Source organism: Pseudopipra pipra, chromosome 25, assembly GCF_036250125.1.
Source record: "Pseudopipra pipra isolate bDixPip1 chromosome 25, bDixPip1.hap1, whole genome shotgun sequence".
Lineage (NCBI taxonomy): Eukaryota > Metazoa > Chordata > Aves > Passeriformes > Pipridae > Pseudopipra > Pseudopipra pipra.
Genome location: NC_087573.1, coordinates 4,356,665 through 4,382,620, shown reverse-complemented (window position 1 = coordinate 4,382,620; position 25,956 = coordinate 4,356,665). Strand labels below are relative to the sequence as shown.

Here is a 25,956-nt window from a genome sequence, read left to right as displayed (position 1 = left end):
GCCAACCAATGGGAGACGGTGTCGTCATCGTGGGGGCGGGGTAAGAGCGAGGTCTCCCCTGAGTGACAGCTACTCCAGCCAATGGACGGCGGCTCCGTGCGCGTTGGGCGCGTCCTGCGGGAGCGGGACGGGGAGAGGTCTCTGTGATATAGGGCGGGGTTACCGTGTGAGTGACGGCCGCGCCAGCCAATGGTAGACGGTTGCGTGCACCCGTGGGCGGGATTTTCACATGAGTGACGGGTACTCCAGCCAATGGGCGGCGGCTCCGTGCGCGGCGGGCGCGCCGTGCGGGAGCGGTGGCGGAGCGGGCCGAGGCCGCGGTGAGACGAGCGGGGGGCGCGGGCGGGAACGGGCGGGGGCTGCGGGACCAGGGGGTTCGGGGCTTCCCGCAGTCACTGCCGGGCTCGCGGCTGCCGGCCCCGAGGGGTCCCCGTGTCCCCGGCCCGGGACAGGCGGCGAGCGGCCGGTGCAGCATCTTCACCCTGGGCAGCGGGCGAACGGGCGGGAGGGAGCAGGTGACAGATCCAGCCACCGGCTGTCCTGGGGGAGAGCCACCCCCTCGGCCTGGGAAGGGGAGCCCGGGGGGGTTGTCTCGTCCCTACGTGCAGGGAGGGTGCCGGGGGATCCATCCAGGCTCCTGCCGGTGGTGTCCGGGGATGGGCTCAGCCTGACACGCGGGAGGTGAACCCCGGGAAACACCTCTGAACCCCAGGAAACACATATTCACTATGGGGGGGAGGCTCCCCAGGGATCCTGCAGCGTATTCCCGTCCTTTGGGATATCCAAAAGCCGTCCTGGAGACACCCTGCTGTCGGTGCTCCAGCCTGGGTCTCTTCCACCTCAACCACGCTGTGATTCTGCACTGAGTTTATTTAGGGCAAAGAACGTACTGCTGTGTGATTTTTTGCGGTGGCATTAAGTGTTTGTGCTGTGCTGCACTGAGGTGCTCAGGCCCGAGTGGTTGCAGAGTCCTTGGGCTCAGGGTGTGGGCTGGCACGCTGGACCAGCCTCCCCTTGCCTCTCCCAGTTCACTGCTCCCTCTGTTCCAGTTGCCACGGCTGAACACAGCCTGTCTGAGAGGGCACCGGGCTGATACGAGTGTGGTAGAGCCCAGGCAGTGGTGGGAGCAATTCTTTCACAGCCGTGACTTGTATCAGCAAGTGATGGAAGAGAAGCAGAAGAGCAGTTGCAGGATAAGCAGCCCCTGGAAATGTGTATTTGGGCAGTGGTGGCTGTGGTTTCTGCTCTGACCTGGAATGCTGAGTCCTAGTGCTGCCCATTGCTGCCTGGCAAAGTTCTTATCTCAGTCTTCCAGTGTGGATGTGACTCACTCTCTGCAGCTCTGGAACACATTATCTAGATGATGTCTGAGAGGTTTTATGGTGTTACCTTGCTCTGCACCCTCTGAGCTTCCTGGGGCAGCTGCATGGTGCTGCTGAGACTTTCCCAAAGGAATGGGTGGTTGTGGTGGCCCCACACAGCCTGTCTGGGGTGGCCCATGTAAATCCACAGGGGCTCTGTGGACCACAAAGGTGGTCGTGGCTTTATGGTGATGTCAGCCCTGGGGGAAGCTGGAATCTCACCTCTGGTGGTGGCACTAAGGAATGGCTCCAGGATAAATTGTGTTTGATTTTTAACTCTGTGCCCACCTTGGGTCTTAGTCCTTGTGTGCAGCTGCAGCATTCCTGGGATGGGAGCCAGCCCGTGGTGTAGGGGCTGAGTCAACTGCTGTTGTCAGTATTGCTGCCCTGGGCATTCAGATACTGTGAGTCAGGTTCAAACCCCACGACTGTAAAAATAGTACAGTGTGGGTTCTGTGTCCTCTGGTATAAAAGCCTTCAGGGCTTACATGTTTAAAAGGTTCTGGTTTTGGGTTTTTTTTTTGTTTTTCTTTTAGCATGGGTAAAAACTTACTTTAGAAAAAGATTGTAAGTTGAAAGATCCAGATATATCTTTCTCATCAGTACAAAAGACTTCGACCTCATGGCAGAGGTCAGACTTAATATCTTTTTACAGTGTAATTAGGATTAGCATCATGCTTTCTGTGTCCAGGGGCTGTGCTCTACGTGGCCATGGATCTAATGAGGCAGAACTGTTCCTCAGTGTGAGATGCAGCAGCATGGAACGAGTTAATACCTCGTGGTTAGAGTTGCTTTGTATCAAGATGGAAATGACTAAGCACACTGCATTCCTGAAGTGTTACTTATTTTGATATAAAATCTGCTGCTTTGGTACTGCCCATGTCTGTCAGGCATCAGCATGGCAGAGTTGCTCAGAGGAGCTTCATGTTTGTTCTGGAGCTGAACAGAATGGGAGCAGCTGGGAGCTCTGGAAGGGGTCCCTGCGGTGCTGGAAGTGCCCTCATCCCTCCAGGAACGAGCTGGCAGCTTCCCTAGACTGCAGAAGAACAGAAACTGTCTTTTATTTGGCTACTAACACAGCAGGCTTGGTGACAAGCAGGTCTCTTGGGTGGTTTGGGACTGCACAGCTCTCATAAAAGGAAATTGCTTCAGAGCTGCACAGACTCGCCGAGTCGGTGATTTGTGTGTTCCTGTGCCTTTTGTGGAGCAGGACAAGGTAAGGAGCTGTGTCAGTGCCTTTGTTCAGCTGCTGGCGTGGGCAGGGGGCTGTGGGGTTCCAGCAGCACCTGCAGTGGGTGGGCTTGACCTCAGCACTAGGCAGTATTTTACTCTTGAAAAGCACTGGCAGCTTTCTCTCCGTGAGAATGCGGTTTCAGGAAACGGAATTGTCTCGAGACTTTGCATGGAAAATGTGTAATGTGCTCTCTGGCATTCAGGACTGGAAAAAGAGTCAGGGCTACCTGTCATGTGCTGTGAACGTGCCTCATTCTTCTCCTTTGGATAAAGGCTTGGAAGCTGTCTTCATGCAGCTGGGATCAGAGAGGCAGTTAGGGAGAAATGTGTGACACTTAGTCTAGAAATTATAGCATTTTCCCCCAAACTGCTGCTTTCAGTGAAATAATTCAGTATTCTTGACTACGCTGACCTGCTGTAAAGTCCTGATGCAGTAAGGATGATGAATTTGGCTTCTCTGGAAATACTGGGAAGCACATGAGAGCCGCTGAAGGAGTTTGGGAGATCTCAGGAGAGAAGCATCACAAATCTGGTTAGTTTGTGATGGGAATGATGTGTGTCGTGCCTGATACGAGTGCTGGCTGCCAGACCCAGGTGGTCTCTGCCAGTTCTATGTCCCTGAGCTGTTTTAGCCTGTCCTGGGCTGCATCTGGGGGTGTCTTTGCTTGGATCCCACCACCCCAGTGTGCTCTTTCTTCTCCAAGGATCAGTCTCTACCCTTGCCCAAGCTCACAAGAGATTAAATGCCTGGTTCTTGATACCAGCCACTGCCTTGCAAGCCTGGGCAGGTGAAGGGCTGAATTCCTCTCCCCCTTATTATGGTTATTTTGGAAAAGGCAGTTCAGGGCTGTGTCTGGCAGAGCACTGAGCAGGGGAGAAGCTTTGAGCTTGTGCTCTACTGTCTGTGTTTAAGATGAGCCAGGAGCTGTGTGTGTCTGGCTGTATCTGGTAGTTCTGAGATCAGTGATGTGCCTTGGAAAGATCTTTGCTTTGCACTCAAAACTTTTTGGCTTTTCAGGTGAGTGAAGCTTGTTGCTTCACCTTCTCAGTAATAGTACTTCTCTAGCTGGTGTGTGGAGCTGCATGGGCTGGGGAAGTAACATTCTGTGGTAGGTTTATGGTGAAGGAGAGGGAATAAGCTCAGTGTGGGTCCTGTTCTGCAGATGTTCAAGGCCAGCTTGGATGGGGCTTGGAGCAACCTGGTCTAGTGGAAGGTGACCCTGTTGTGGAAGCAGAGATGTGGGCAGTGGGAGAGGGCAGGAGCACTGGGCTGACTTGGGCCATGGCTCGATATGAGGAAGCAGGAATGTGTCTGTCTGGCTGAGGAAGCTGCAGCACAGGCAGTTTGTGTTGCACCCTCACCAACGTGAGTCATGGGAGGAAGGACACTGGGCAGGCTGGCAGAGCTGCCCTGCTTGGGCACAGCAGGGATGGACCCAGCTGGAAAGCTGTGCAGGGCTACTCAACCTGCTCTGTGCAGTGATTTGTCCTCGTGGATGCTGGATAGCAGGAAAAGGTTCTTCCCCCAGAGGGTGGTGGGGCACTGAACAGGCTCCCCAGGGCAGTGGTCACGGCCCCGAGGCTGCCAGAGCTGGATGACACTCTCAGGCACATGGTGGGATTTTGGGGTGTCCTGTGCAGGGGCAGGAGCTGCCCTCAATGATCCTTGTGGGTCCCTTCCAACTCAGCATGTTCTGTGATTCCATGCAGATGTTTTGCCAGGCTGCTCCCAGAGGAGCTGCCAGCTGGAGGATTCGGAGAGGAATTCCCTCTCAATATTCCCTTGGGAAACAAGGGAGCTGTTGGTGCAGCGTGTGGGCTTGCTGAGGGCATGGGCTGCCCATGCTCCATGAATTCTGGTCTGGAAGTGCTTAGTCCTGTGGATAAACCTGTTGCTCTGCACTGTAGTGTCCTTCACGGCCTCTCCCAGTGCTATTTCTGCATCCAACAATCCCGTGTTTGAAGACCTGGAGGGCAGTGAAGGAGCCTGGTGTGAAGCTGCACTGGCTCAGGAGGCTGTTTCACCCCTCTCCTCACCTGGCTGACCCCGACAGAGCCTTTCCTTCTCCGCCTGTGCCTCCAGTCCTCGGGAGCATCCTGGAGAGCTGCTGCTGCAGAGTGATTGCAGTGGCACAGGAAAAGGGAAAGCTGCTTTCCTGTCTGCTAATCAGGGCTGTGCAGACAGGGATGGAGGAAGGATGGCTCTGCTCTGGCTCAGGATGTTTTGGCAACAATGCCTATTTATAGGAGAGGGCAGGGGCCCCTCGCTGCCCTGCAGGAAGGGGTCTCACAGCGGCCTGGCTACGGAAGCGTTGAGGGCAGGCTGGAATGCTGATGATGGAGCAAATATCCCCAGCTCTGTGCTTACCCAGATTGTCCAAGTTTATCCTGCTCACTGCTGAGTGGGAGAGTTACTGGCAGCTGTCTGGGACAGTGTGGTGAGCAATGCCAGACTGCAGGAACCCACAGTGTGGGAGCTGCTTCCCACAGCGAGCAGTGCTGCTTTGGGGGAGGGTGACAGGGCAGCAGAGAGCCAAGGCTTGGTGCCCTGCGTGCCCAAACCATCCCTGAACTGCTTGGGGAGCCCTGGGATGTCCTTCACCAGTGAGCTGTTTCACTGGTGATGTCGAGTAGGTGTACCAAGGCTGGTGTTTTGCTTTTAACTGCACCACAAATGCCTCAGTCAAGCGGGTCAGCAGTGCCAGGGACAGCACTGGAGCCTGGAATCTGAGGTGTGGTGCCAGCAGTGGGAAGGATGCAGGTCTGTGCTGTGGTGGGGACTCTCCACACCCAGCCTGGTGCATGGGGCATCCTTGTCAGGCAGGTTTAAGCTCCTCTGTCTCCCAGCCTGGTTTGCTACCCATCCTTGGCTCTGCCCACTCCTACAGGCTCTGGTGAGTCAGTGCAGGCTGAGTGTTGAAACAGCAGCTTTGAAGGACATGTGTGTGGCAGTGGGAGCTGGCTGGGTCTGTCAGGTGGAACCTGAGTACAGGTCTGGTGTGACTTTAGCCCCTGTTCCCACCTGGAGTGACTCTGGATTGCTTTCTGCTGAGATCCTCTGGTTTTGTGCATGTGTGGAATGGGCACTGCTTGCTGCTTGTTCTGCCTTTTGCAGCGAGACTTCTTGGTGCCAGGGGAATGTTACCAAAACCAGAGTGGCCAGGCTTGCTGCCCTGGCCTGAGCCCAGCTTTGCTGAGCTTGTCTCCTAACACAAATGGGGAATGTTAAATAGACCTGGAGGGCTGGGACTTCTGAGATGGGATAATTGCCCAGAGAAAGGGAGGAACAGAGCTTGTTAGAGCCTAAGGGCTGCTATCTTCTGTCCAGGATGAGTTTTCAACTGTGCTGGCATATCTGAGGTTATGGGGGATGCCTTGTGAGCTACAGGTAGAGCCAAAGGGCTCTGAGGCTGAGGATCCACACGTGAAATGTCTGTGCTGAGGCCATCCTGGACCTGTAGGTGCTGGGTCTGTACAGCCACCACAGTTCTCCCTGGTGGTTTCACCTGCCATCCTTGCTGGAATATCTGGAGGATGTTTGCTGTATCCTCTGGATTATACACTGGGATAGTCTCAAACATCACAGCTCCTGTTTGTGCAGGCTCTGCTTGGGTAGAAGAAGCCAGAGTGTTCCTTTAGAGTGTCTTCTCTTCTGCTGATCTTAACACAGGGCAATTTTTCTCCTAAGCATGAGAACTCACCAATTTCTTCTGCTTGTTAAAACTTTCCTGGCTGCAAACCACAGGCTGGGCACCACTGCCCTCCCGTCTCTCTGACGGCAAATGTAGGTCAGGTGTTGACAAACAGAACATCAGGCAGGTTTTTACTTGTGTTGTGCAGCAGGAGAGCAGTTCTGGGAGGAGGGTGCACTCCTCCAGAGTCAGGCTCTTCTCCAGCCATCACAGCTGTTCTTGTCCTGTGTGAAGCTGCAGGGTCCTGCTGCTGCTGCCTCTCTGGAGAAGTAGATGTGGTTCCCTTTCTAGAGAGGTGGTGTTTCATGTCCTGCTGTGTCTCTGCTGAGTGGAGAGCTCACAGTGCTGCAGGGGTTTGTGCTGCCTGAGGTGCTCTGAGCAGTGCAGAGCATCAGGAGGAACTGCCCGGGCTGTGCCGGTCCAAGCAGAGGGGCTGGCTCAGATCCACGCTGCTGTGTTCCTCTTCCATGAAATAATTTCCTTGGGTTTGGACCCTTGGGATCCCTAACTGTGTTTTGTTCCTGTTGTGGTGTTTTGTTTGTTTTTTTTAGCCGGTGAGGCCTCAACTTCCTTTCATTAACCCTCCCAAATGTGCGCTGCACAAACAGGCTTTGTGGGGAGCGCGCCCTGGAAGCCCGTCCCGAGCATGTGATTTGGGTTGGAATGTTCTTCAGCAATTGCCAGGGAGCAGCTGGAAGTTCTGAAGTTCATGGGGGCTGGAAGTTCTGAAGTTCAGGGGGGGCTGGAAGTCCTGAAGTTCATGGCTGGAGCGCAGCTGATGGTTCCTGTGTCCCTTTTGTCCCCAGGTCGTGCGAGGAGGCAGCGCTGACGCCCGGGGGCTCTCCCACACCGCTGGGTGTGAGCAGGACACTGCAGGACCTGGCCAAGGCTGGAGATGGGGTGTTTGTGAGCACAGTGGCACCTGCCATGCACCCAACGAGCTCTGTGGACGGCACCTTCTCCCGCTCGGCCGTGCAGACCCTCTCCCGCAGCCACTGCCGCAACATCAAGCAGAAGATCTCCCAGTGGGAGGGGAGGACACGGGGCTGCCCCGGCAAGGAGAGGCAGCAGCCAAAGGACTTTGGGGTGAAGTATGATCCCAGCTGCAATGCTGTATCCAACGTGAAGCCAGAGCACACAGAGAAGGGCAGGTCCAAAGATCCAAAGAGCCTGGGGTTGGACTTCAGGGAAGGTGCACGGACCTGCTTGCAGACTGGTGGCTGTGATGGCCCAGCTTCCCAAGCCAAGGGGAAAGGACAGGGGCAAACAGGCTTCCTGGACCCAGGGGTGACACTGCCCCCAGGGAACTTCTATACCTCACAAGCTCTGTGGAGGAGAGCAGATCCCCCTCTGCCTGGCAAAGCCCCTCCTGTTCCCCTGGACCTTCAGAGGAAGCGAGGGGGCTCCGGCTCCACGGAAAAAGAACTGAAAATCAAAGGAGTGGACTCTCTCTGCGGGGCAGAGAGGAGCTTGAAAAACATTTACTCTGAGGTTGAGGGGCAAGAGGAGGAGCCAGCTCCTGTCCCACCACCCAAACCCTGTAGGACTTTCCGCTACCTGGCAGAAAAGGGTGCTGGTGGTTGTAGAGATTCCAGTGCTACCAGGGAAGTTCCCCTGCAAAAGCAGTGTGGAAGGGACCTGGTGTCATCCTCCAACAATCCTGAGAAGAGAACGGACAGCAGGAGGATCAGAGGGAGAGCCCAGAGGTACATAATTCATCTCTCATGTCTGAAACGTGTTTCCTTACCTCAGTTTCTCGATGGGTTTAAGCAGCTTGCTTGCCACGATACCCTTGTGGAGGTGCTACTGCTGCTGATGCCTCTGCTGAAGGGGAGAGGATATTCCTGGATGAAAGTATCCCCTTTCCAGCATTGTGTGTGCACTGCTTTTGCTGCTGATAATCTTGCAAAGAAGGCTACAGGCTCCAAACAGGTGTCAGCCCCACACCTTAGAACAGAGTGGAGTGACAATATGCTGGCCCCAGGGAGACACCTGCCTGCTCCCTGCCTGCTGCTCTGCCCTGAGCTTGCCCTCAGCTGCAGTTTGTGGATTGCAGACTGGCTTTCTGCTGGGGCACTGTGGCTGCTGAGTATTTGGCTTTCCTGGGAGTGAAGGATTCTCTTGCTGCTTAAAGTTGAAGAGCGTGGGTTCCCCTGTTGCAATAAGTTTGGCTGTTTTTCCCTCTTTCCTGGGTGTAAAAAACCTCTGAGGTAGCTTAATGCTAGTTCTGCTTACAGAATTGGGGCAGCTGTGCTAGAGAAGTGTGCACGTGACCATCAGGGAAGAGGCTCGAGGTCCTGAAACCTTTCACAGTGGCAAAGTGTGTGGCAACAACCCAAGTTTTCCGGGCTGAATCCCTGCCAGCTCCTTTGTGACCTCTGTGCCATGATTTTGAAATGCCAGCTCACAAATGCATGAACACCCTGAGCATGAGTAGGAGAGGTCCAGTAGAAAGCAGTGCCCTGATTCTGAGTGCTGCTGCAAGTCTGCAAAACGTGTTTTGGGTTCTTGCCTCTGACAGGATGGGACTCACTTGGACCCTGCTTGGCCATGGAGCCTCCAGCTTCAGTTTTAACTTAAAAACCTTCCAGAGTAAGTGAGTAGGACTCACTTGATGTGCTGGTTTGGGCTGGGATGGAGTTAATTTTCTTCCTAGCAGCTTGTGTGGTGCTGTGTTTTGGGTTTGTGATGAAAATACTGATAACACAGCAGTGTGTCAGTCACTGCTGAGCTGTGCTTACCCAGAGTTGGGAGGGGACACAGCAGGGACAGCTGACCCCAAGTGACCCAAGGGATATTCCAGACTGTGAGATGTTGTGCTCAGCAATAAAAATTAGGGAAAGAAGGAGGAAAGGGGGAGACATTTGGAGTGATGTCACTGTTGTATGTGATGGAGCCCTGCTCTCCTGGAGATACCAAACACCTCCCTGCCATGGAAAATAGGGAATGAATCCCTTGTTTTGCTTTGCTTGCATGTGCAGCTTTTGCTTTACCTTTTAAACTGTCTTTATCTCGACCCATGCATGTGTTTTCCCACTTTTACCCTCTGATTCTCTGCCCCATCCCGTGGGTGGGAGCAAGTGGCTGCGTGGGGCTGAGGGGTTAAACCTCAACACTTGGAAATCAGAGTCCAGAGTGGGGCATCCATGTGCTGGGTGGCCCCAAGGAGGGACCACACCATGTGTGGACTGGAGACAGCAACTCACTGGTACAGGCAGGTGCCTTTAGGAGAAGTTACACCGGTTTTCCTCCAGGAAATCCTTTGAGTTTGAGGACATCCAGGGCTTCCGCAGCCGGAGGGCAGCCACCAGCTCCCACAGACCTCGGGAGGAGACAAATGGCACCACAGGATCCAGGCTGGTCTACGCACAGTCAGAGGACAACATCTACGAGGACATCATCTGTATGTGCCCGTGCTTCTGGGGGATGCCCTCACTTTATTTAAGGGTTGCAGTTTTGCTGGGGAGGGAGGAGTGAGGATGAGGATCCTTTCCAGCCCTTTCCAGCTCTGTGGCTTTTTAAGTCCTTCCCCATCTGGGGTTCTTTGTTGGTGTTAGTAACTATCTGCATGTGAAGAGCCTGATTTCAGGTGTCCTGGAAGGTCACTGGGGTTGGTCTGTGCTACACTGATGTCTTTATTAGCTCTTTGGATGCTTTGCTCGAGTGCTGCCCAGAGATCAGTGTGAACACTGCCAAATTAGCTGCTTTGCAATAGAGCTGCTTTCTCTGCAGGGGTGGAAGTGTTTTGTTCTGCTGTGTCCATGTACAGTTTACCAAGTTGATGGCAGTGGGTTAGAAGGATATTTGAGTGGTGGGAACCCATCTTAAAACAGGTCTCTCAGACCTGTTAAAGCTTGGCTCATAACTACACACTTTCCCTGCTAATATTCCTTGCAGGAATACATGGCTTTATTTCCTTTCATAAATCCCCCATCCAATGTTTCTTCCAGGTCCTGCAAAAGAGAACCCTTATGAAGATATTGGAGCACTGCCCTTACCCCTCTGGAAGGTCCCATCTGTCTGGAAGCTGCCCCCTCCCCGGAGCATCAGCAGGGCTCCCAAGGTAGGGTGGGGGCATTAAATGGTCAGATGTTTGCAGAGCCATCCTCATAAGGGCCCTACTTTGTGCTCACCCCCAGCCCCACATTCTCCACTGCCAGTCATTGGTTTTCCTTATTTTTTATTGTTTGTTATTAATGTAAATGATATGTAATGTAAATAATGAACAGGCATGGCAGGGGCAGTTGATGAAGCTGCCAGAGAGCAAAAGAATAGGAACAAGAGAGTGTTGGTGAGATACTTCAGTGGGTGGGGTGGGGTGCAGGGTTTGGTAGAGCAGATTTGCCACCTGTAATCTGACTCCTTTGACTCTGACCCTGGACCAAAGCTTGATCTCCTGCTTTACCATCTCTTCTGACTCTGTTTTCCAGCCTCCCCCAAAACCTGCCTTCCTCAGCCGCAAGTCTCTTGAGCTGAAGCCCTCCCAGCCAAGTTTCCAAGGGAGGGTGGTGAAGGACACCTCTCTGCCCGTCACCCTGTCTGAGTGGAAGCTGTTCCGAGCAGTGGAGGCTGCCAGCAGGAGAAAGAACTTGCCCTGGGTGAGATTTAAGCGTGAAATGTTGTTCTTGTGTGGCATTTCAAACTCCTGCTGCATTGCAAGTGCTCTGTGAGTGGTCACAGAGCTGTTTGCCTGGCAGGTGGGTGCTGCTGGGTGCTGCTGTGTGTGTGGACCAGTGACTCTGCTCATCCCATTCCCTCTCCAAGTGGCAGGGCAGGTGTTGGGGGGTCAGAGGGCCGGTTCTAGCTGGGACAGTGGTGGATTTGTTGGCCAAGAATTGACAGAGTACTCAGTGTTGACCTGGAAATCAGGGCTGTGTGTGACTACAGGCTCTTCCTCCTGCTTTGTCATCTAAGCCTTGTTCCCAGTGTTTCCATGGAGTGTAAGGATGCTGGTTTTGTGCTCTCTGGGAGCTGAAGGGGCAGTCCTGTACCATGGTGTGTGGATGTTCCCTGCTCCCAGTGACTGCTCAGACTCATCCTTAAGTTCTCACTGCAGGCCCTGAGTTATTGGATAGCTCTGGGAAGCTGGGCCCTTGGTTCCTTGGCATGTTGGCTTGGAGCTCTTGACTTGGCATCAAGAACAGCTGTTCCATGGTCTAAAGGTGAAGAGGAGCAAACAGGGATAAGTGCATTTCACAAAGCCTTCATACAGTTGTCCCCTCTGGCCTCTCCCTCCTGCCTGGCTGCAAAGGCCAGAGGACTGAGGAAGGCTTTAAATCCATCTTCACATAGAGGACTGTTGTAATTCTCATTTGATGCCTTGGGAACCTTTGTAGATACTTGGATTGGTTACCAGCTTGTGTCCCTCAGTGATAAAATGCAGCATGTGCTGTAGGAGAACTGCAGCTTCCACTGTGGTGGCACTTTGTGCATGGGACTCAAATCCCACTTGTGGTAGTGGCAAGGACTTAATTTTACCATGGTAAAATCATTTCACTTCTGCAGATCTTTTTTTCTTGTGAAAATCACGTGTCTTTGCTCAGATTGCCCAGGACTGTGAGGTAGAGTTGGACAGCTGCAAAAGCCTTTTCAAACCTTTAAAGTGCTTTGGAGTATCAAGTAACTCCTGTCTGTGCTTCTAAACAAACTGTAGGTCTGGAAAATCAGGAAGGAGATGGCAAGATTACTAAAATGCTGTGATGGAGAGTATCTTTCATTTGGAGAGGGAAAATAAAACATTCTCCAGAAGCAAACCTATTCCAAAAATCTGGTAACAATTCACATGCAGGAAGAGCATTTGATTCTCTTTGCTCCTGAGGAATTGAGCCAAGATTGCTTGAGAGATTGAGAAAAGGACTGGAGTCTAAATAGAGAAAAACTTACTTTTTGCTTGAGAAACATATGGTTGCCCTAAACACACCCAGGGTCTTGTACTGGTGACTCAGCTGCACAAAAATCAGAACAGAAATGGAAATTCTCTAGGTAAGGCTGGATGAAAGGGGAAAGAAGGCAGATTTGGCAGGAGAAGCACTGCTTTGTGCTGTGGGCTCTTTGTTCCTTGCTGCCTCCTTGTGCTGGGAGGGCTGGCTGAGGCAGAAAATGGGGAGAAATCGACTGGAAAAGAAGAGCTTAAGCCTGGTTTGCTGTGCTGGGGATGAAGGCTTGAGCTGAAAAACAGGTTCTCTGGAATATCTTCCTTTTTATGTAGTATTTGTGGTGACAAATGGCTGGGCCCCACCCTCCTACATTCAGTTTAACGAATTCTTAACTTGAGACAAGAATGAACTTGACCTGCTCCCTGCACCCAGTGAAAATCCTTCTTCACATGAAGCAAGAGCCGCCTTTGATGTTGGGAGCCAGGGAGCCCCTGTGGCACTGCATTCCTGGCAGGTGAGGGGCAGGTCCAGGGCAGCCTGTGACAGGGTCACAAAACTTGTCAGGACTCTGGTTTTAGGGGTGCTGTGACCAGTAGAGGAAGATTAACAGAGTCAACTCCAAGTGTCTAAATGCTGACCCTTCTTTCATGGCTGTAGCTTAGTCTGCATTGGGCTATGGTTTCTTCCAACCTTTTTCTTCCAGTGGATCAGGTCTGTGGTGTCCCTGCAGCACAAACCCGTTATTATGTCCCACTCTCTGTCTTCACCCATGCAAAAATCACAGAATCCCAGAATGGTTTGGGTGGAAAGGCTCCAAAAGCTCATTCTCATTCCACCCCCTGCCATGAGCAGGGACTTTCCACTAGACCAGGTTGCTCCAATCCTGTCATTTTAACAAACTACCCTGGAACAAGGACTGTGCTTGGAGCAGCCTTGTTCTGTGCCTGACTTGTGCTTTGGGAAACTTCTTTGAGCTGACATCCAAATGCAGCAGCAAACTTAAAAAACAACCCCCCAAAAAAAGGCTCCAAGGTACAGTGAGAGAGCCCTGCTCTTTCTGGGCTTGGAAAGAATTGGGATGCTGGAGAATGTGTGGAATTCCGAGTCCTCTGTGGTGCAGGGTTTTTAAGATGCTCTTGTAAGTGCCTTTGCAGTTGGCTTTTAATAGAAAATGGAGATGTGATGCCAGACAGTTTGTCACTTCTGCTGTTTGGTAAAGGAAGTGTGACAGTTTCCAGAATGTTGCACAGTTTGGTGTCAGCTTTGGGTTGTGCTCACAGGAACCCCTCTGCTGCAGCAGAAATCTGTGCTCCTTTATTCTGCAGTGAGCTGGGCCAGAAGTGCTCCAGCCTCTGAGCCAGGGTTCCTGCCAGGATTTGGGCAGCTTTTCCCAAGTGTCGTGGTGCTGGATTAGGGCTGTTGGGCTCCATCTGGTTGACCCCCAGACCCTTTTCTGAACCCTCACATTAACCTCTGATTCTGCTTTGGATTTCAGCTGGTACTGAAAATCCAGGAGATCTTTGATTCCAAGCGTGGAAAGAAGAAGGTGAAGCTGCTCAGTCCTGCTGGGAGAGAAGCACCTCCAGTGAAAGGTATTGGGGTCTCCAGCACCACTGTCTGTGCTATAAAACCTCTTGAGTGGCACAATTCCTGTACACCCTGGCCTGGCACCACCACCCCGTGCTGGGCTGACACAGCAGTGCTAAACCCCACGTCTTGTGGCTGGAATTGAGCTTTCAGCATCACTAGGATTGGCAACACTTGCCTAACCCAGGTTTAACACTGTCACAAGTGGAAGTTTCTGAGCCTGAAGAGCTGAGCTACTGGATAAAAATGCTTTTTCAAAGGAGCAGAGTAAAGCCAAAAATTCCTCAGAAAACCACTTGGCACAAGAACTACCTCTGACTACTCCACTCACTGCTTTTGTGCCTCTAAAGTGATATTCCTGTGTTGTTCTGGTTTTGTAGCCGTAGTGTGGTCTTTATTTATAGTACATTCTGTTCAGCAGCTCTGCAAAGTTCTATAGCAGTATCAAACAAGCCCCTGGTTTCTGCTCTTTGCCTGTGTTCAGCTGACCTTCAGGTCATTTACTGACAACAGTGACTTGATATCAGCTCTGCTTTTTGAAATTCACTGTTGTAACACATTTGGCAGCACCAGCTGCCCTTTGCTGGTGCTTTGGGCAGGATTGGTGGGCAGCCCTGAGGGATGTTGATCTGATGAGTCTCGAGTTGTCTCTCTTTCCCAACACTGGGTGTTGCCCATCTTCCTTCTGCATGGCTAATAAGTGAAAACTATGTGTGTTTCAGGTGAAACCAGTGGGAATGAAAGCGATACGGAAAATCAGCCAAAAAGTGAGTGAATCACAGGGGCTGGTCCTGTCCCCACAGCACTGCACCCTTGGCTAAGGCTCTGATGGGATGAGCACAATTAGTGGTGACTTCTGCTGAGACAGAGAAAGGGAACCTCTGAGAGCTTCCCAGCTCCAAGGCTGGGAGCTGCTGCTGTGACAAATGATGCCTGAACACCAGAAAATAACTCTTTGAAACTCTTCTGAGTATTAGAAACAAAAAGCACTCATTTATTTACAGCAGGCTGGGTGCTCAGGAATCATTCCCAAAGGAGGGAATTACAGAGGTTCTGCAGTTTTTATACTGCAATATCTAGACATTACATCATCTGTTACACCCACTTCCCAAATCTCCTACAATACCACCTTTGCCCCACCCCTGACACACCTCCCGAATTTGAGTCAGTGGTCCTGAAATGACCACTCCTTCATCTTCCTCTTGGTCTTCCTCGTCATCTCTGTCCTCCCTGCAATGGATTCAAGGCCTCTGGGTAGCTTTGACTACTTATATAAAGTAGTGGGACTCTGTTATGTGTCTTTTTTAGTACATTTCTACAGATGAGTAGCTCTTCACCTTGCTAAAATCTTGAAATTCTTCACAAGGAATGTTAAACAGCGTTTTCAGAAATCTTGTACGAAGGTACTTAGCCAGCTAAAAGTCATAATGAGCTCTACTAAAACCTTACATAATATAGATTTTTAAGGCATCACAAACCAACCTCTATTTCTGCCACTTCCCATGAGTGCTGGAGGTTTAATGCCATTAATCTGCCTGTCACAAGAGACAGATTAATTTTGGGGTTGGTAGAGTCACACTTAACTAAAATGTGTCTTCTGGGAGATGGTCCTTGGTCAGCTTTGCTGCCAACACTTGAGATTATTCCCCCCCTAATTCCTTCCCTTTGTTCTGTTTTATACAGTGCTGTGAAATGCCCTTTTCTCTGGGGAGAAGTCACTTGGGTGTTTGTCTGGTTCCACAGTCCTGAGTTTGATCACAGACCCAAACTACAGACTTGAAACACCTCCTTGGTTTTGGTTGATGTGGTGATGCCCTGGCACAGGTTGCCCAGAGAAGCTGTGGCTGCCCCTGGATCCCTGGAAGTGTCCAAGGCCAGGTTGGACAGGGCTTGGAGCAACCTGGGCTAGTGGAAGGTGTCTCTGCCCATGGCAGGGGGTGGAACAAAATTATCTTTAAGGTCCCTTCCAACCCAAACCCTTCTGGAATTCTGTGAATTGTTTTAGGAGTTTCATTTGCTTGGAGGGAAACACACAAAAGGCCTTAACTTGGAACAAATAATGAAGTTCCACTTTTTTATGGTTAGGAGAGTAATGGAGAGTGAAGAATCTCTGCAGAAATGCAGTGATTGAGTCACTGCCTGGTTTGAGAGTTGTTTGAAAGTGTCTAGAATGTGTCACGGTGCCTGGGCCACAGGAATTTCTGACGTCAGAGTGCTGTGCCTGTGCTTGTGAGTCTGTACTGCCTGTCAGGACACCCCAGCCTGGAGGTTTCTTGGCCAGGAAACTGGCTCTGCCTTTCCTGAGTGCCAGTGCTGCTTTAGAGTCGCTGCCTGGCAGTTACTGGTGTTTACTGGAGCCATTACCACAGCACATCACTCCGAGGTGCATGGGAAGGACATCAGGGGCAGCAGGAGAATGCTGGGTATTGGTCAGGAGGGATTTGCAGAGCTGCTCCCTGTCTGAGTCATGGAACTGTTGAGGTTGGAAAAGACCTCTGAGGTCATCAAGTCCAACCATCAACCCAGTGCCACCACCACGTTCACCACTAACCCACGTCCCCAGGTGCCACATCCACACGTTTGATGAACACCTCCAGGGATGGTGACTCCCCCACTGCCCTGGGCAGCCTGTGCCAATGCTTTACAACCCTTCCTGTGAGGAAATCTTTCCTGTCATCCTGTCACTTGTCACCAGGGAGAAGGGCAGCTCTGTGCTTGAGGAGCTTGAGGTGTCCCATATCCCTGGAGAGAAGGAGGGATGTCAGGCAAATCCACCCATCTCTTTTCCCCCTCTAGAGATGATGATGAGTCCTCTTCTGTGACCTGCAGGTGTGTGGCAGTGACACCCACGGGCTGATTTGGGATTTATTCCTCCCTCCAGGTCACCACAGGTGCCCACGGCAGGTCCAGGCAGCCTCCAAGAGGAACCCGCACTACCAGACCTTGGAGAGGGATCTCATAGAGCTGCAGGAGCAGCGGCTGTTTGAGCTCTTTGTGGTGGTGTCCCTGCTCAGGAAGCCATCTGAGGTGACCTACACACCACAGATCATCCAGCAGTTCCCCAGCAAGGTAGGAGCTGCTTGGAAACCTGCCCACAAAACACACTCAGCAGCGTTTCCCCTCCTAAGGATGGGATACAGGCTTGGAATGTGAAGCACCTTGCTCTGTTACAGACCTAATGTATGGCACTGGGAGGTTGTTGAATATATTTCTTGGTAATGAGCTTATTGTCTTTTTTGGAACTAGGAACTAGGAAGGCTCCTATTTAATTCAAATTTCCTGGAAGTATCATAAATCCACACAGGATTGTGATACCTGCTGAGGCAGGTGAGGGAGAGGAAGGGAGTGCATTGCTCTATTCCCAAAGCTGGCAGGATCTCATCTTGGCAGTCTGATCTGTCAGCAGGGAGTGAAGCAGTTTGGTGGTGCACAGGAACTGGAATCCCAGGGCTTTTATGCTTATTGACGCTATTTTGAGAAAAATAACAATAAAAAGGCAAAGCTATGTGTACCAACCCCCCAACCAGGGGAGAGCTGTGGAAGTTGAAGTGCTGTAGCTACCACGAGCCATTTGAAATAAGCTGTTCAGCCCAGGTGGGTGACAAAATCAGTGTGTGACTCTGAGTTATGGCTCAGTGTACACGGTAATGAGGCTGAGATGGAGCCTTGATGCTTCTGTGGTTCCAGATTGAAATGAATATTCAGCTGTCACTGCCTAGGCTTGTACTGCTGCCTTCCACTGAAACCAGGACAAAGATAGGAATTCTGGCTGTGCTGCCAGGAGAGAGCCAGAGATCATTAAGGAATCTGCATGTCATCCAAATAGGAGATGTCAGATTCCTTGAGGGGGGGTTATGTGGGACCCCAGCAGGACCCACAGTGTCCCACTTCCAGCTGCCTGAAGGATTTATGGACTAGTAACTCCCGTGTCTTAAATGTGTGAATGCTCTGGATTCACAAGATGGATAAGGAACTACAGCCAGAAAGAGTGCACAGTGTTAATTTAGTGGCTAAAATTGAAAATACATAAATAATACTTGCTAAAAGTGCAAACTTGAGGGTGTTAGGGGAAAAGAAGGAATGTGGCAGATTTAGCTGCAACCTTTCAGTCTGTCCACTGCCTTTGGGAAGGGCACTGCAGGGCTCCTCTCCTGCTGCCCCAGCAGACAACCCAGCTCTGCCATGTGGCTCTTTACTGGCTTTTGTAAGTGCACTGACACAACAAATTACTTTCTCAGTATTTATTTATTTTCTGCTCAAGTTAAAGTGTTTTGATGAGTGGCTTATGATGGGACACTGTCATACTGGGATTTTGCAGGAAAGATTGCCAAGTAATTATGGAGGTGTTCTGATTACAGACTTGCCTCCCTTCTAATATTAGCCTTGCTTCCAAGTAATCTGCTGTCACCCTCTTCTTTGGGCTGTGTGCCCAAGGACATCAAAGCTTTTGTACAACTGTTACTCTGTGAAAATGCTGTTCTGTTTTCCTAATGTTCCTTTGAGCTGTCACAGCTTGGGACACTGGAATAGCCTGGATGTGCTGAGTGTCTAAAACCAGCTTTACACCATAAACTTTTCACTTCTCGGGGGCATTTCCTGCTTAAATGTGATCTCTCTTATTTGAACACCTTCCTTTTGCCCTTTCTGGGCAGTTTTGAGTATGGAGAGTTGGCCTCTAGTCTTTGAGGGATTTGATTTGAACCCACACGTGGTGTAGCTGGATTGTGTGATTCAGAGACTGTTGTTGCACTCGAGTTATGAGTGATCTCTGCACATCACAGACTGAACACATTCCTGTTCCTGTTAGTGTTTTCAAATCTCCTAGGGATAGAACCAAGGCAGGCTGACCCAGCCATCATCTGGGGGGTCAGTTCTGGCTTCATTCCCCAATAAACTTGAGTGCTTGTAAATCCTTACTGTGTTCTTACCAAGACCAGCTGGGTCGTTTTACAAAGGTCCAGTCAGCAGGAAAAATGCAAGAGGGAAGTGGGAATCTCTTATATTCAGAATATATTCTCCTGTACCTGTGCATTAGTTATCTGATGGATCAGCATTTGGAAGTGTCAGGAAGATGCTTTCTCTGTTGTTTTAAATGCTGCAGCTGTGCACCAACTTCAGTGACTTCAAATGCATGTGTTACCCCTCCAGCCTGAACATCCCTTCAGACAGTCAAAGGATACTGAAGAGAGGCTAAAGGTCATTCCCAGATTCTGCTTTCCAGATCCCAAAGACTGGTTTCCTGCATCAGACCTTAAAAGGTAAAGACTTGGTTTTGAATGCTTGTGCCTGAAACAGGCACTGCTGAGAGCTTTGGTGTGTGCCAGAGGAACTGCAGCCAGAGCAAGGGAAAATGGGAAAGGCTGAATCCCCTGTGCAGGGGAAGATGAGGTGGGGACGTGGGCTCAGAGTTCTGCTTCTGCCCAAGCACTGTCTTTCCTTTAGGGAAGTTTGTGACATCTGTCCAAAACCAGCTGCTGGGGCTGGAAGTGCTTCTGCTCTCCTTGGCTGAATGGAGAAGCAGCTGGGAAGGAGGAGAGCTGGAATAGCTCAGTGAGAGCCCATGGGCTGCAGGCTTTCCTCCTGAACAGAGCCTGGAGTCCTTGCTAACCACAGCCAGGGATCTTCAACATGACCAGAAGGAGAATGGCTTTATTTTGTGTGCTTTGTCAGTGTCTTCTCTGAGCTGTGTGGTGAGTTAACCCTGATTTAACCCTGCCTTTTGTTCCCCAGTGAAACGTTCTCCTTCGTGCTGACGGGTGAGGACGGCAGCCGCTGGTTTGGGTACTGCAAGAAGCTCCTGGTAAGGGTCTGTGTGTGGGCTGGAGGGTACAGAATGCATTGCACAGGCACAGTCAGGTGCAGGACATGAATCAGAGGTGGTTTTCCAGCAGCCTGTGCTGCTGTGGAGGTACCAACCCTTTAAATGCAGCGGGAAGGGTCATGGTGATCCCCAGAAACAGTGAAACAGGCTCTGGGCATGAAACAGCTCCTGAAACTGGGCATTCCTCAGGAATCTTATAAGTGTAGAGGGAAGTGCAGCAGAAGGAATTCTGTGAATGAGCTGCAGTGTGAGGGCTGGGTTGTTCATTGCACCCCTGTTCTCAGCAGAGCTGTTGCTGTTGCCTTTCAGCCAGAAGGGAAGGGGAAGCGCCTGCCCGAGGTTTATTGCATCGTGAGCCGCCTGGGCTGCTTCAACCTCTTCTCCAAGGTGAGCTGGGGACAGCCTGTCACCCGAGTCTCTGACAGCCTGCAAGCTCCAGGAGGATGCTTCTGTCAAGCCTAGAATTGCTTAGTGATTGCAGCTCATCCCCTGAGAGTGGGGGTTTCTTGCTGCCTTTGCTTTGTGAGGGAAAATAAAACGATACTAGTGCAGAGACCTGTGAGCCAATACACAGGTCCTTCAGCAATTACTGTCAGGAAGTGGCTTCTGATACCTGGTGTTGTTGAGGGTGCCCCTTCATCCTCTTCTTCCATGACTTGGAAATGGAAAATCATTTTGGGAATGGGGTAGATCTCACCTTGTTTCTTGTAGCACCATGAGGAGGGGAGATAAAGAGGTGAAGAATGGGGAAAAGTGCTGCAGGTAAAGGGCAGAATACAGGGGTAAACTTTGATGAAAGCTGATTGTGATTGTTGGAGCAGAGAGTTTCTAGAACAATGTTCCAGGAAGGTTTCTTGGGGAGGGTGGTGGCATGTTGCTCCTCTTACTCCTCTAAATAATGAGAACTTATTGCTACACACAAGACATTTCCTTCCAGTAGCAGGAGGCTGGGGAATGGAGAGTTGTGCTCACAGGAAGCTGTTCCTGTTTGGTTGTTCAGGCACTTGAGAGGGGCTCTCACAGGGTCCCAAGCGAGGGGGAAGAGCTTCCCCATAGCCTGGGATGCTCAAAGAGGGGCTCCCACCTCCCCTGGCTCACCAGCAGCAGTGAACCGGTGCCCCATGTGTTTTCTTGCAGATTTTGGATGAAGTGGAGAAGAGGAGAGAGATGTCCCCAGCCCTGGTGCACCCGTTCATGCGCAGCGTGATGGAGGCTCCGTTCCCTGCCCCGGGACGCACCATCACCGTCAGGAGCTTCCTGCCTGGAGCAGGGGATGAGGTAACAGGGATCAGGATGGGCTTCCCTCTGTTAGTGGGGTCTCTGGGACACAGAGCCTCTTTGCAAACTGCAGTGATGCTGCCTGTAAATATTTAATCTGAGGAAAATGCCCTGAAGTCGCGAGGGAGGTTGTTACAGAAACCAGCTCTCTGTGGAATCCCCTACATTGGAAGTGATTCCCTGCTTTTTAAGGAGGAGCTGTTGGGGAATCCTCTGTGCTGCACCAACTGCCTGGGCCCTAGTTAGGATCATAAAATATCCTGAGCTCAAAGGACCCACAAGAATCATCCAGTCCAACCCCTGGCCCTGCACAGGACACCCCAAAATCCCATCCTGTCCCCAAAGCATTGTCCAAACACCCCTTGAGCTCTGGCAGCCCTGGGGCCGTGCCCACTGCCCTGGGGAGCCTGTTCAGTGCCCAACCACCCTCTGGGGGGAGAATCTTTCCCTGATATCCAACATAACCCTCCCTGGTTATGTTCCAGCCGTTCCCTTGTGTCCTGTCTCTGATCACAGAGAGCAGAGATCAGAGCTGCCCCTCGTGAGGAAGCTGCAGACCCTGATGAGCTCTGACCTCGGGCTCCTTTCTGCAGGCTGAGGGGCAGCAGCTCTGGGCTCCCCCAGCACTCTGTGTCTCCCTCACCCCTCAGGTGATGGAGCTCTGCCGCCCCTTGGACTCTCGGCTCGAACACGTTGACTTCGAGTGCCTCTTCCAGTGTCTCAGTGTCCCCCACACCATTCGGGTCTTTGCCTCTCTCCTGCTGGAAAGGAGGGTCATCTTTGTGGCTGACAACTTAAGGTAACAACTGAATGTGAGGGAGTAGTTCATTCTGAAGGATACTGTTGTTGGATACTGTTATTTCTTCTGCGTTTGGGCCTGTTCCATGTGCAAGCCTCTTTTTGTAATTAGTTGCATTTGAAAACCTTTTGCACTTGCCACACAACATGTGCATGCTTAGATTTTGGAGTATGCTGTTTACACAAGAGGAAATATGTCTACTTTGCCTTTTTAGTCTGGGTTGATGCTGTTTTAGCTCCCCATAACTGACTTTAAAAGTGGGTGCACGGGACTTCTGCTGCTGCACACAAACACTTGCCCTGAGCGTTTCTAACCTGTGGCTGGAGCTGAGACCTGAAGGAAACACTGACAATCCACCCTGTGCCTCTCTCACCTTTCCAGCACTCTGTCTAAGTGTGGCCACGCTGCTGTTGCAACACTTTACCCCTTCACCTGGCAGCACACCTACATCCCAGTCCTGCCAGCCTCTATGATCGATATCGTGTGCTCTCCGACCCCATTCCTTATTGGCATTCTCTCCTGCTCCTTACCACAGCTCCAGGACCTGCCCATAGAAGAGGTGAGAATGGGGTGAGGGACAGTGTCAGTGGGATGAGGTTGCCCCCTCTGGAATAATCTCTGGATTCTGTCTTAATATAAACTCAAACATTTTGAGAAGTTGGTGAACTTGGCAGACACCGGTCAGGGTGTTCCAGTGTTATCAAAGATAAATAATGTTCACTGTTCTTAGAGACAGGAATATTCACTGTTCTTAGACACAGGCTGCAGTTAGGCAGAACTTGTGTGACAGGACATTTAAAAAAACAACAAAAAAAAAGTTGGGTTTATTTTCTGTCCAGCAACATACCTGGTTACGAGTCAGTGTGTTTTGTACATCTTTCCTCAGGTTCTCATTGTTGATCTTTGTGCCGACAAGTTCTTGCAAGAGGTGAGTGAAATAACAGTGCCAGTCACTCATGCCAGGAAAAGGCATCAATGAAAGAAAGAAAAACAAGCACTCAGGATAAGCTGGTGTTTGTATGTAGACTCCAGTGGCTGAAGAAATACCTTGTAATCCCTTTGGACTGACAGAGAAGGGAACAGGCTTAAAAATCCCATTTGCATGATATGGAGAGCTCTGCATAGCCAAAGATGCTGCTTGTCTGAGCTGAATTTAAAAATGGATACCTGGTTTATTATGTGAAGGAGATCACTAAGGTTCTCTGCTGCCTTCTGGCTGTCTCTCCCTGTACTTGTTCTGTAAAATACTTTGTCCTCTCTCATCTAGGTGAGGTGTGTTTGTTGGTTTGGGTTGTTGTTTTCCCCAGGAGTGATAATCTAGGGAACAAATTATCACAGTTCACTTGTGCTTCTTTGCTGAACTCCACCTAAAGTGCTTCTGCATCACCAGACAAGGACCTACAAACTGGGATATTTATTACTAGTTCAGGAGGATATTTGCTTCTCCTTTCCCTCACCTCACTGTCCTGTTTTGCATTGCAGCCTGCAACTGGAGAAAGGTATTAAAGGATTGGGTTTTTTTTAAAACCCCAATTTTTGAGGGTTGAGACTTGTCATATTTTCTCAACAGACTTGTTGTTGTTTGTTGCTGTGTGTTTTTTCACTGCTGAAATGAGCCTGAGTCTGTGTGGTGGCTGTAGCACGTGTTCTGTGTTGGCCAGCTGTGTGTGTGACTTTAACAGAACGTGTCTGGAGGGTGCTGAGCAAATATTTTTCATTTCTGTGGCTACAAAACAAATACATTGCTCCACCAAGATCCACCATATCCCAGAGTAACTCCCCTCCAACTCCTTTAGGCACGTTATGGGTATTTCTCATCTGTTCCCTGGTTCTGCTGATGATGGATCTAACACAATTGGCCAATTTTTGTCTGTAGGTATCAGATGAGGATGAGATCCTGCCTCATAAACTCCAGGCTGCACTTGTACAAGTCTTGGAAGAACGAAGTGAAATCCTGTCACATGGGCAGAGTGACACACAAGGTACTTCTGTGGAAAATTTTCTGTGGAAAAGTGTTTTCCCATTAGCAGATCTTTATGGCTGCTGTGGAGTTGGTATAAAAATGAGAAAATGGGAATAAACATTAAGAAGGGACATTTTAGCTGTTTCCCTGTGATCCCACTGAGGACATCTTGCTTGTGAACGTGTGAGAAGTTTGGTGTGCTGACAGTTGTTCCTCTTTTCACAATCAGTATGTGCAGAGCTGTAGTTTTCCTTGGGCCAAGGGCATCACTTCCTGTGCTTTGAGGTTTTTTTGATTTTTCTTAAGTGGCAGAGACGATGCTTTTCTCAAACAGAGAGTTTCTGTACTTTAGAAGGTGCTCTGACAGATCATTTTCAAAGCTGGACTGATTTATACATAATCCATCAGATAAGGAAGTGTGAGAGTTTTAAAAAGCATTGGATGGCTGCAGAGAATGGCATTGTCAAATGATGTAATTCCATACACATGAGAAGTAACAAAGTTAGTTTTCCAGTGGGTCTGTGTTCTGTAGTTTGTCTAATTCTTTAAGAGAATTAAACTTAGCCTGTTATGAGCTGTCAGCATATTAGACACGAGATGTTTGGCAGGAAAAATGGAATTCTGAATGCTTTAACTACTGGAAAGGCTTTAGAATTGAACCTGTCCCAGCTGCAGCACAAAGCTGACATGGGAAATTGAATATTTGAGCTGTGACCTGTTTGATATCAAAGAGTCATCTGAGATTTCATAGTCTGAGACAGCCAGCCCGAAAAATAACTGAGGTCACTGCTCTCCTAAGAGCTAAGAAGGACCTAAGAGCTGCTTCTCCTTTAGAAGAGGAATGACCAAAGTGATGGGAAATCCCTCTGTGTCCTCCTCACAGGGGACATGACTCTGAACTCGCTGGTCTCTGAGGCTTTTGTGCAGTTCTTTGTGGAGATTGTTGGGCACTACTCCCTGCACATGAACGTCACGGAGAAGGGGGAGCGGGTGTTCCAGCGGGAGCCCTTCCGCAAATCCCACGTGTCCCGCAACGTGCGCCACTTCCTGCACTTCTTCATGGAAACACAGATGTTTGCAGGGTTCATCCAGGACCGGGAGCTGAGCAAGAACGTGGTCAAAGGTAGGTCTGATCTTTCTTCTTGTCCTGGAAAGTTGTCCTGTTGGGATTTTGGCATATGGGATAGCCCCGTTCTCTTCCAGTTACTCAACAAAATTCATCTTATGAAGCAAAGAGTTGTTGCATCTCTCCTTTCTGGGCTCGATCCTGCAGGTTACAGACACTACATGCAGGATTTTCCTTTCATAACCTTGTTAAGCACAGAAGATGCCACATGGTAAAGCGTGGAGTAGCTCATGTAGATGAGTGATTTTTAATTTTTTCGGATTTTTTTCTCTTTAGGCCTTTTTGAGGTCCGTGCCTTGGAGTATTTGGAGAGTATTCCAGAGACGGAACGAACTGGAATGAACAAAATCCTTCGCAGCCTTGGTAAAGGGAGACCCTTGATTTTTGTTGATTTTTAATTTTTTTAATTAATTTTAGCTATTGAATAATTAATTTGATGCAAAGGAGAGCAGGGCCCCTTCTTTGCCTTGTGCACTTGTGTTCCTTTGTTTAGATTTGCCCCTTCAGGAGATGCCGAACACTGTGCAAGATTTTTCTTTTATTTTTAAGCTTTTGCATCTTTATCTAAAGTTTGTGAGAGGTGCTGCTCTGGGGGATGCCCAGGCTTGATCCTTACTGTAATCCTGGCTGAGGACACACTCAGAAGTTGTGTCTGTAGCAGAGTGTGGCCATGTGTGACTCAGCCAGATGCTCCTGGCATGTCTCCAGCTCACAGAATCATGGAATGGTTTGGGTTGGGAGGGACCTTAAAGATCATCTCATTCCACCCTCTGCCATGGGCAGGGACACCTTCCACTAGCCCAGGTTGCTCCAAGCCCCGTCCAACCTGGCCTTGGACACTTCCAGGGATGGGGCAGCCACAGCTTCTCCCCACCCTCACATAAATCTCCTAGAGCTGTTTTTTTTCCCGCAGGCAACAAGATGAAATTTCTCCAGAAGAAGTGACCGGGCGCTGCTGCGGGACAGCGGCGGGACCGGGGCGGGGGAGCCGCCGGGCCCTGCCCGGGGCCGGGCTCCCTGTGCGGGGCGGGGGCTCCGTGTGTGTGTGTTTGTGCAGGGTTAACAATCATCTCATGGATCGAGATCCAACTGACGGATCGAGATCCAGCGCGTGGATCAATAACCAGCTCACGGATCCAAATCCTTCCCGTCTCTCCGTTCTTTGCGGGGCCGGGCGGGGCGGGGCCAGGGAGCGGGGCGGGGCCAAGGATGGGGCGGGA

The 25,956-nt window shown here is 50.6% G+C and overlaps 1 protein-coding gene across 4 annotated transcripts; it reads left to right on the top strand.

Moving 5' to 3' along the window:
• Nucleotides 1-28: 28 nt before the first annotated feature.
• On the top strand, nt 29-25,877 carry DENND2C (DENN domain containing 2C). Of its 4 annotated transcripts, none has more exons than XR_010425209.1 (19): nt 29-320; nt 7,093-7,992; nt 9,541-9,689; nt 10,237-10,349; nt 10,717-10,884; nt 13,658-13,754; nt 14,472-14,516; nt 16,631-16,818; nt 18,898-19,007; nt 19,480-19,549; nt 19,880-19,957; nt 20,708-20,848; nt 21,499-21,647; nt 22,029-22,206; nt 22,534-22,575; nt 23,130-23,146; nt 23,524-23,629; nt 24,494-24,733; nt 25,013-25,099. XR_010425209.1 is itself a non-coding variant. In XM_064636042.1 (19 exons), exons 1-19 carry the CDS (start codon nt 253-255, stop codon nt 25,679-25,681), a joined length of 2,961 nt encoding a protein of 986 aa, XP_064492112.1. In that variant the 5' UTR covers nt 29-252; the 3' UTR covers nt 25,682-25,877. The 4 variants fall into 4 exon arrangements, 3 of the variants coding, with proteins under 3 accessions (XP_064492112.1, XP_064492113.1, XP_064492114.1); XM_064636042.1 differs by lacking the exon at nt 23,130-23,146 and adding an exon at nt 25,650-25,877; XM_064636044.1 differs by lacking the exons at nt 29-320; nt 23,130-23,146 and adding exons at nt 401-2,577; nt 25,650-25,877.
• Nucleotides 25,878-25,956: the final 79 nt, after the last annotated feature.